This window comes from Cucurbita moschata, unplaced genomic scaffold (assembly GCF_002738365.1).
Source record: "Cucurbita moschata cultivar Rifu unplaced genomic scaffold, Cmos_1.0 Cmo_Scf00002, whole genome shotgun sequence".
In the NCBI taxonomy this organism is placed as follows: Eukaryota; Viridiplantae; Streptophyta; class Magnoliopsida; order Cucurbitales; family Cucurbitaceae; genus Cucurbita; species Cucurbita moschata.
This window is the reverse complement of record NW_019268518.1, coordinates 1309440-1321188: the sequence shown is the minus strand read 5'-3', so window position 1 is coordinate 1321188 and position 11749 is coordinate 1309440. Positions and strand designations below refer to the sequence as shown.

Here is an 11749-nt window from a genome sequence, read left to right as displayed (position 1 = left end):
TAAATGTCCATATGAACATACATTGTATGTGAAAATTGAAAAGGGAGGTAACATTCTCGTTGTTTGCTTATAATATTGAGGATTTAATATTTACTGGCAATTAAGAAATGTTTGAATTTTTTAAGAAGAGCATGATGAAGGAATTTGAAATGACATATCTTGGTTTGATGAGATATTTTCTTGGAGGAGAAGTTACTCAAACTCTCGCGAATAACTTTATCTGTCAAAAGAAATATGCTCAAGAATTACTTGAAAGATTTAAAATGGATGAGTGCAGATTTGGAACTCCATCAGAATTGGGTTTGAAGTTGCATAAGGATATTGAAGGGCAAGAGGTTGATAATAGGTACTTCAAACAAATTGTGGGAAGTTTGATGTACTTAACTTCAACAAGACTAGACAAAGACGGACTAACGCCCTAGGATGACCCCTCTAATACCACACGGCTCTAGAACGCTCTTCCACCTCGACTGGTAGCTTATATTCTTGAAAAATAATTGAGAAAGGGGTGAGTATAAAAATCATTAGTAACTAGTCTACTTGTAGACTCTTATTGCATCTTTATTCTAATAAATTACCCAAGACAGTTTTCTAAGCTCTAGAAAATTTGGGCCTAGTTCTACAACTATGTGAGTTTCTAGGAAGACCACAAAGTTTCAAGTGGTTCTCAAGTCCATCGCAAACCTGTTTGATTATGGAAGGCATGTGGTGAGTGCAAGAGGGTGTGTGATGAGCTCTAATTTATCCCGTTCGACTCTTTTTTACTTGTTTTATCAATATTGTTCGACTCTTTTTTACTTGTTTTATCAATATTAATCCATTGCCATTAAAAATTATTGAATATAGGTTAATGTGAAGGAATTGAGAAAAAATAGCCACTTTAATGATATTATACGAGAAAGGAGTTAAGCGATACAAGTAGCATATCAAGCTCTTAAGCAAGTTTTAATTGGTTAATGATGCTAAACATGTCCACCATGTGATTAGAAGCTTAGTTACCATAAATACACTTTATACATGACCTAATTAGTAGTAATTATGATTGTAAGCCTAAAATATGAGCATGTTAGGAATTAATGATTAGTGGGTAAGTTATAAGATTTAGAGATTTGACAGATGTGAGTGTACTTAGTCTACTAAACCCCACGGAAACTTAATTGCCACAGTATGTGCTGAGTTAGGGACAACGATTATATTGACTGTCGGACTGTGTGCTACTTCAGACCACTAGAGAGTTTAGTAGACAGACCATATTTAATTGAGAGCAAGTGTTATACACGAGTCTGAAATTCATGATAAGCGTAAATCGAGTAAGTTTACTACACCTCGCAAAAATCTTGAGTGATGCGTTGAGTACTAAGTATGGGACAATAAATATTCTTAACTGTTAGGTTGTATGCTACTTCAAGCCGCCAACATATCTTGTAGTTTTAAATATATATTTTTATTTCATATATATATATATAATATATTAATTATTTTAATATTTAATATATAAAATTAAAAAAAAATCTCTTTAAAGTTTAATATATCTAATATAACATTTTAGTTAAATATATTTTTCTCCTTTTATATTTAATATATCTAATATATTTGTCGAGACCTAAATTTACCTAAATTTTGAAACTTAAAAACTTGGATTGACGAAAAAGACAAGACATAAACTAAAATAAAATAAAATACGGTAAAATTTAAATCAAACTGAAAGTAAATAACACCCCAATTAAAAATAAAAGGAAACCTAACTACCAACCACATTTTTAAAGTTCATGACATAGAGAACATATTTTGGACACATTTACGAATAAAATACAAAAGGTCCCAAATACAAAAACAGATTGATACCCGAGACGATTCCCGTGTGACCGCGTAGCTCTCGGATGCTCTCTCACCTCAACTAGCAATCTGCAAACCCCTAAAAAAATAAAGAAAAGGGGTAAATATAAAAATATTTAGTACGCAACATATTTGTAGATTCTCATCGAATCCTTTAACCTAGTAAGTTATCATAAGCTTTTTCTAGGCTATAGGAAGTTTAGACCAAGTTATACAACTAGTTCTCTTACATGTTATGGACCCTATCAAAGTCTAGCAGTTATTCATCGAGTTGAAAGATAAAAAGACGATAAAGGGTGGTAAAAATTTTACATTTAAAACAAAAACATAAAATACATTTTATTTAACAATTAAAAAAAAAAAGTATGAGTTTGAATACATTAAGCCTCATAAACAAAACAATTTAAAGCATTAAAATAATTGAAACACGGTGTGACTCTGTATGGCACCTGCTCTAAATTCGTTTTCATCATTGACTAGTTCGTTCTTTTCATTTGAAAAATATGAGGAAACTTGAATGCCTAAAAGTAGCCTACTTCTAGGTACTTAATCTCGTTCATGAGGGTGCTAAGGTACCACATTCATTTCTTGTCTTGTTCTTATGTTAAGAACTTTGGTTCTAGGTTCTGTTCTTAAGTTTTTAGTTCTTATCCTTATTTTAGTACGAGGAACTTGATCCTAAGTTTTGAGTTCTTAAACATGATTCTCATCTAAGGACCTTAACTTTGAGGTTTTAGGTTTTTAGTCGGAGAACTTGGACCTTGGTCCTTGTTCTAGTTTCTTGATCCTTGCTCTAGATTCTTTGTCCTCAATTTGTTCTTGGTTTTTTGTAAACTTAACTTAATTCATGACCATAAGGTAGCATCTTCATTACTTGAAAATCAAAGGCTACCTAAAGCTTACTTCTTTAAATCATGGGCTTAAGGTAGCATATTGATTATTTGAAAATCGAATGCTACCTAAAGTGATAAGACAACCCTAATCCTCAACCAACGGTACAAGCTTTTGTTGAAGAAAAAACCCTTGAATCAAAGAAAATAACACCTCGTTGTACAAAATTAGGATCAACCAAGAGACAAGGCTAGAATTAGATTATCTCTTACGATCGAAGATCTAGAAGCAAGATTTGGAACCTTGTTCTAAATTGAGATTATCTCTTACGATCGAAGATCTAGAAGCAAGATTTGGAACCTTGTTCTAAATTGAGTCACTCCACAATCTAACTTGATCAAGGCTTGATTGAATGGCTCGAATGCAATTCTAACACAAGAATTGCTTGAAACTTATAAATGACATAATTGATGATCGAATTTCTAAGGAAACGTCTCAATTTCATTCTTCCACGAATCTGATTTTTACATAACAATTTGTAGGTATTTATAGGCTCCCCCACAAAAGACGATTGTGGCCATGATTTAATCTCGATCCCCTTAAATCTCCACAAAATTTGACCATTTGACCATTACAAACTTTATACAATTTAAAATAAAACTTTTCAATAAATGTTGATGTGGTGGCGGAGGAGACGGACTTCAAATCAATTGGGCTTTGCCAGTATAGGTTGGAACCCTGTTGTTGACATTTTTTAATCTTCTTGGCAATAAGTTCATTTGGAACACGGCAATTTTTATCATAAACTTATCTTAATTTTGGGTAGCATCCTAAATATTTGAAAATCAAGGGTTATCCAGTAGTATCGTGATTACTTGAAAGTCAAGAGCTAATCTTGAGTTCATCATGATTTAGGTAGCCTTTTGATTACTTGAAAACCAAGGGAAATTCTAAAGTTTATTTTGAGATAGCATATTGAAAATTAAGAGTTATCTTTGAGATTATCTTGATTTTGGGTAGCCTCGAAATTACTTAAAATTCAATGACTATCTTAAAGTTTATCTTGAGGTAGCATCCTGATTACCAGAAAATCACGAACTAACCTTGAACTCATCTTGTTTTAGGGTAGCCTCCAGATTATTTAAAAAATGAGGAGTTATCCTGAATCTTATCTTGAGATAGCATTCTAATTACTTGAAAATTAAGAGAAATCCTAAATCTCATTTCAGACTTAGGGTAGCCTCTTGAATACTTTAAAATTAAGAGCTAACCTTGAGATCCTCTTAATTTAGAGTAGCCTCCCGATAATTTGAGAATCAAGAGCTAACCCTAAGTGTAACCCAAAATAAAAACTTATAGCTCCTAAGTGTAACCCAAAATAAAAACTTATAATACACCTTTGATAACATTCAAAGGTTCTAAAGTGAGCACAAGCCATGTTCCATTCTAAGTCCATTATAAAACTCATAAAGTTAAGGGATCTTTAGGTTAGTTTCATCATTTCCTTTTAAGCCTTTGGATTATACCCCTAAACTTGGTTTAGGTTCTAAACTTGATTCAATTATTTTGAAATCTTGGGTAAACTTTCATGTCCTTGTATATAGGCTTATCTTAAGATTGTAAGTCATTTGGATGGTGTTTGGACCTTGAAATCATCTTAAATAAACCTTAGGAGCATTTTGGTTATTTATCCTTAATTTTTTCCAACAAGAGAGTTATTTCCTCCCATTCCTTTGTAACACTAAGAATGGACATAACAAAACTCTCCTTCAAAATTAGTAATTCATAAATACAATGAACATTTTTGTACGTAGAAAACTTTGAAATACTTGAAAAATCAGTTTCAAGTAAGCAAATTTGAACTTTAACTGTGGTAACATCTTTAGAACATTATGCTTTGGCTAAAAACGTTCATCAATAACTTACTCGAGACCCATCATACTAGCACGGCAACATCGATATGCCAAGTAAAGAAAACTGATCATATTATACTATTATAACATATTTACGTAGGAGTATGAAAAAAGTTATCATGGGTACAACATCTAGTTGGTTTGGAAATAACATGTGCCTTAGTTTTGTAAATCTTCCCTCCCGCTCAATCTCAATTCATAGTTTCATAACTTTAAGTCATATTCTAGAAATCACACCTATAAAACCTTGAACATAATTGTAATCCCTCGTTCAAACAATAGCTCAATAATTTTAAATCGCCTCATAACTTTTACTCCAGTAATTATTCTCGACCTTAGCCTTAAACCTTTCAATCAGGAAAGTTTTACATTTTGCTACTTTCAAACTCAAATCACATGAGAGGCTCCTATTGCATTCAAGATTTTGTACAAGCACACAAGGTCCACAACTTCATGTGCTAGCTCATAAAATTTTTTTTTGGTTAGGCTCTCAATCACTTTTTAAGTTCATACAACTACTTCAATTTCTCTCTACAACATACCAACTACTTTAATTTCTTCTCTACATACTTCTGTAGTGATGAAATTTTCATTTAACACTATCATTTTTAATATCTATAGCGATCTAGAAGATATTGTTGTATATCATGTTCTTTCGATACTTGTTCATTTAAAGCAACTTACTCATTAATATATGTGGGTAGATCATTTTCCATCTGATTGAAACATAACATTTCTTAGGAAAGTTGTTTTCATTCATACTAGTGTTAAGTAGTCTACTAACTTTTTTTTTTTCTTTTATTCATGAAACTATAATCTCATAAACATGTTTTAAAGTATCAATACGTCAGGTAGCATTCACATTTCATGCATAATAAATAATAACATAATATAACACATTATTGATTATCTTTTACAAGACATACGTGACGGTAACGGGACGTTCACTATAAGACTATGGAAACACTATAAACCTACGTTGTAGGCTAGCCTACAAAATCTATAAGTTTAGAGCTTTGATACTAATTATAACGATCCTATTTTTTCTTTTAAGATAATATCAATACTACATGTATGTCATGATTATGGTGTGCAAAATTAAAATTATTTTATGTCATCGATTTACATATTCACAAATGTATTCAAAGATAATAATAGCATATAATAATATATATATATATATATATATATATATATATATATATATATATAGTTGAAAACAAGAGAAACAACATCTCATACTAAAGCTTAGAATTAGAAATAAAATGTTATTGATCTACCCTAACATAAAGACTACAACTTAAATGTAGAAAACTAACTATCGAAACCTAATTTCATCGCTTTCTTAGGTGACGCCATCATCCGTACATAGAGTTATTACCTTTGATCTCCCGTCCAAACGTAGATTGAGTATTTAGAAATACTCAATAAGTGATCTCACTATTGGGATTGGGAAAAACAATCGCATGGAATATGGTTTATAGTGGGATTTACTTTTCGTGACTATTCCTTAGACGTTACTTTTCTTTTCAAGTTGGATTGGATGCATGGTACTTCTCTACACATGGTTCAACACCCATACATGAACCTATTAGGTGAGCTCATATACATTCTCCCCCCAGGCTTGACTACAGGTTAGTGCACACCCACACATAAACCTATTAGGTGGGCTCGTATACATACATCCTAGCCTTAACTACAGGCTAATGCATGCTCACGTTGCCAAAAACCAATAGAAAGAAAGAAGTGTGTATCATAACATAGTGTTTGTGGCCGTATGTAACATACTAGATGTTAGGAATCACATACCTCCATAGTAATATGACATTGTCTACTTTGAGCATAAGCTCTCGTGATCATGCTTTTGGCTTTCCCAAAAGATTTCATTTCATTGAAGATGTAATCCTTACACCCATGAACATTCAATGTGGGACTCCTCTCAATGATCTTCAACAATCCTCAGCTTGAACAAAGTACATCGTAGAGCCTCCCTTGAGGCCTATGAAGTCCTCGAATAGCCTCCTCTTAATCAAGGCTTGACTTCTTCTCTTGAGCCCTCTAATATAACATTTGTTTGACACTTGAGAATTCTATTAACAGGGATAAATTAAGAGCACGACTCTAATACCATGTTAAGAATTATGGATCTTCACAATGATATAATACTGTCCACCTTGAGTATAAACTTTCATGTTTTTGCTTTTGGCTTCTCCAAAAAGTCTCATTCGAATGAAAATGTATTCCTTACTAATAATCTCATGAACATCCCCTTAATTAGTTAACGTGGGACTCCACGCAACAATCCTCAACCTTAAGAAAGCAAGTCATGCTTGTGGCTACAACATGCATGAGATTGGTCCGATTTTGGCCCATTTTGACCAATTTTGACCAGTTTGTCTAACTTAGCTTGAAGACGTTCCAATAGTAAGCTCATATATAGTGTTGTCCTAGTCGATATCACTAACTTTTCGTAGCTGATGGTAGCCTAATCCTACTCGTCATGATCGATTTCACTTGTAATAGTCCATGACATCAAAATTAAAATATATTCAAGAATCTAACTTCGCCTAGAACCAAACAGTTCTGGTTGCAAAAGAATTCTCACTGAAGTTGAATGCCTTCAATTAGGTTAAAGTTGATTCTGCAACGGGCAAAAATGGTGAAACAGAGAAAATTGGCCTCAAGGGAGGCCATCCAAGCCGACTAGAAGCCACCGAGCAGATCAAAGCCAGTTGACCTGCTTTTGAGCCGCATGCACACCCCACCCTAGCCATCAAGTCATACGTGCGCACTATGAGCTGCATGGGCGAGAGAGTTGGGCTTGTCCTCCATGTGGCTTGTTAGGCTTTGTTCGGCCCGACATTGGCTGGCCCGACATTGCTGGATCGTGAGGATGCGGGTTGGGTCCAACCCGACCTGACTCGGTCTACCTTTTTCTTCACTTTTTAAAAAAAAAAAAAAATATATGACATCATTCATGCTCATAAATTTGGGTATTCAATACTTGTACGAAGTATGAGTTTTCTCTTTTAATTTGTTTTTCATTTTCATTTATAATTTTATTTTAAATATACTTAACTAATTAACTAAATGTATTGGGTTACGAGAATAATATAATTAATTATTTAATTATAATAAATCAATGATAATTTAATGAATATATATTCAATTCATTTCTACAAATAAAAGTTTATTAAATGAATAAAATTACTCATTTACTAAAATTATTAATTAATTGGTGAACAAGATCTTAAGTATTTTTTAATTAAAGTTATTTAAAAGGCTGAGTTTTAATAAGTATAAATTTGTCTCTGTAATTAAAAAAATATAATTAAATTTAGTTTCAATAATTTTAAAAAATACTTAAAAACATTGAAAATAAAAATAAACGTAAAAAGGAAGAGTGAAATTTGAAATCATCACGCAAATTATTCCGTATGATTTAGATAAAATGAATAAATTAAAACAATTTTCAAACATAATTTTGAAAATATTAAATTATAACTTCTATCAATTCGAATCAATGAAAGAACATCGTGATTCGAAAACACCTGTCCAAATAATCATATATTTTAACAATTATTCAGAAGGACCATTAGAATAATACCATTTTAATAAAAACCCTGGATTAGCATTAATTAACAAACCATTAAAAAATATAATTATTTTAATCAAAATCTAAAAACTATACTTTTTTTATTGATTTAATTAATGATGGTGATAGACTAAGCTACCTACTCTCCGGCCAAATAATTAATTAATCACACAACCATCACCAAACAAAACTCTTTTATTTATTAAATTTGAAGTTCATCTTTTAAGCTTATGAATGTATTACACGATTCTAACACTAACATCTCATGTCTAAGATTTAAATGAAAAGTTGGAATTCAAATTTGATATCAAATCACTCTAACAGTCTCCTGCCAACATGGTCATGTTACTTACTCGTCACTTTTTTAAGATTTTTCTTGTCTTTTAAGCCTTTCTTGACCATTCTATCTTCAAAATCATGATGATATGGTCTCGATTGATTCATGTACTCGGATGTCACACTAACTATATTAAATATTAATTAACCCAAACAAACTTAGATGAATTAATAATTAAATCATAAACTTATTTTATTTATTAAGTAAATGACATTAAGGTTCCGACTTCCAACGACTCTACATTTTAAACTTAATGCACTTGAAGACAAAAAAAACGCTTATAATATTAACGGTCGTATTTGTCCATAGTTCAACTATAAAATTCTCTACATAAATTTATATCAGGGAATATTAATATAAACAAAGTCATGAGTTTTAAAAATGTATTTAAGCTCAGAGTTGTTGAAGTTTTACATCAGGGTTTTGTTTAATAATTGATTTTTTTTTTAATTTTATGTTTAAAATTAAGATTAGCCAAGTCTAACCTAAATAATTATTTATTTTATTTATAAATTAAGCTTATATTAAAAATAGTAAAAATACAATATCACCGAAACTTGAAAATAATTCAAGCTAAAAGAAAAGTGCATGAATGAACTAAGATTATATTTGAATAAGAGTGATCGAGAGATAGGATGACCAAAAAAACTTTTAAAAAATGGAAAGTTATTATCTTATCAATACGGTTTACTTTATTTTTCGGTGGCTCAATTACAAAAACTTCACAAGTAAGCGTATTTTGTTTAGAGTAATTCTAAGTTGAGTGACCTCCAAAATATAATGAACACGACTGTAACGCTCACTTAAATATTGACGCGTGTGGGTATCCTAGTGGTGGAACCGTCAGGGACCTTGGCACCACAAAATCTCCCGCACAGCTTTCAGCTTGGCCATGACCATTAAAAATAAAATATTTTCTTGTCTTTTACTGCTCCAATATTATTTTTTTCTTCTTAGGGACATTTTTATTTTTGTATTTTTAAGATTTTAAAATTGCTATTTTGATAATATCTCAAAATAAAAAAAAATGACACCCATAGATAAAAGCAACCCCAAATTATTTATTCAAAATTGGTAATTTTATCTTTAATTAAAATTTCCTACTCTCAGAAACTGACTCAGTTGTCCCAATCCTTATGGAGAGTTCCAATTTTCGAAATTGCCACCTATTTATGACGTGTATAAATATATATTATATATATTCTAGTTCACCAATCATTATCCGCCACGTCTCCGTTCAAATCTTATATTTTCTCTTTGAATTCACTCTCCCATTTCCCCGCATCTTCTCTGTTTCCCCTCTGCAAAATCTGTTTGGCAGCCCAGAAAATTTCTCTGTTTTTTTCTTCTTTTTTTTTTTTGCTTAAATTCAAGAACAATGGAAGTTCCTGTGCTGAACATGATTACTGGATTCGGAAGAGAACTGGGTTCGATTCCAGATCCCAATTTTCTCTCTCGAATTTTCACTTCCTTTTCCATATTTCAACAGTTTTGGAAATGGGGTGCACTGTTTATTGCTCTGTTGGCCACATTTAGCGGCATAATCAATCGACTCAAGACCTCTGTTATCGTCATTCGCCGGAGAACTCGAACCACTCCCATTTCGGAACCTCTCTCCTCATCTCTCCACGGCGGAGAGAACGGTAGTTTAATTTCAAAGAATTTCAGATCTCTGCCTCGTTCAAGCTCGGAATCGGAAGATGAGAACGAGGGAGACCAGGACCGGGAGCCGGACGATAGGTTGGATTTTCTTGTCAAAGGGTCGGTTCGATTTTCCGGTGAATTTGACGACCGCCGTTTTTCTGGTCTCCGGCGGCGACACGGAAGCAGAGGAGGCAATGGAGATTCTTTCTCGTGGCCCTGTTTTGTGTCGGACAAGAGCGTGGTGAAGCAATGGGGCGATGTGAAATTGAAATGCGAGTTTGAGGAGTTGAGTGGGAGTGTAATTTTGGTGTACGATGAGAATGAAGAGGCGGAGATCTGCTCCATTTTCAGCGGGGGAGATCCGCTGAAATCGGCGGCGAAAATGGTTGTGGCTGCCAGAGAGAGTGGTTTGGGGAACATGTCTCTGAAGATTTGGGACACGCGCGACCGGGGTCAGACACCGGTGATTGCGGCGGAGTGGAATTCTCCAAAGATCGTCGACGTCTATTCCGAGGAGGTTGAAAAGGTCGATATTGGAGATAAGGGGGCCGCCGGAATGATGGTTGGCGATGTTAGAAAATTTTGGTCGGCGTCGGAGAAGTGGCGGAAGGGCGGCGGTGAGGGCTGGTGGGAATCGGCAGCGACGCCATTTATTGTCTTATGATGGAAATTGTGTGTTGGGGCGGTGAATGAGTGAGAGTGGCTCCATTAGCACCCTTGTAAATATTGCATTTCTCTGTGTTTCACCAATAAAATTTTGATTTTAATTTTTAATTTTGGTTGACAATTGTTGGCAAAGGTTGTTGTCAATATAATATATATATATATATATATATATATATATATATATATATATTTTGCATCAAAATTAGTTTTGGTCCTAATATCAAGGGTGGTAACAATTTCCAACTTCTACCTCACTCCCATTTAAATATTATAATGTTAATTATTAAAAAATTATATAAGTTCGATAGTCGAGATTTTCCAACAACATATTCTAACTTTAGAATTATTATTGCGTATCATATTCCATCAAGCTTATGATACCTGCAATGAGGCTAGATCATGCTTGCTAATTTCTTACTTACCTACTTGGTCGAGGTAAGATGGCTATTGAGTGAGTTATAGGGAAGCCAATGACTCTATGATATCAATCATAGAGTCAAAACATAAGACTATGATAGTCTACAAAAACCTAACTAACTTAAGATTATGATATCAATCCATAACGATAAGTCAAAATCACATCGTCAAAATGTCTTAGAAATACTAACTGTAATCTAGTTTCACAAAGAGTGTTGGAAGCAAAACTACACATGAGCGTTCAAACACCATAATCTCGTCATACACCTCATACGACCATGCACTTATTTGAATTTTTTTTAAAATTTAATATTAAAAATGTTAAGTAAATAACCCGATGTGAGGGTTAGATATGCATCCAAAATTGTGCAAACAAGGTCATCAAGTGTGACCATGCCCGAAATCATCTAACCTAAAATCCTAATTCAACCCTAAAATACTAATCATCTAGCATATGTCTAAGAATCAAAATACTAACCCTCCCACCTAATCTTTTAACAGGAAGTTTAT

General features: G+C 32.9%; 1 protein-coding gene across 1 annotated transcript; it reads left to right on the top strand.

The window, feature by feature from the left end:
• The first annotated feature begins 9792 nt into the window (after positions 1–9792).
• LOC111459929 lies at positions 9793–10930 on the top strand. The gene has a single exon (XM_023102977.1). The coding sequence runs from the start codon at positions 9891–9893 to the stop codon at positions 10818–10820; it is 930 nt and encodes a 309-aa protein (XP_022958745.1). The 5' UTR covers positions 9793–9890; the 3' UTR covers positions 10821–10930.
• The last annotated feature ends 819 nt before the right edge of the window (positions 10931–11749 follow it).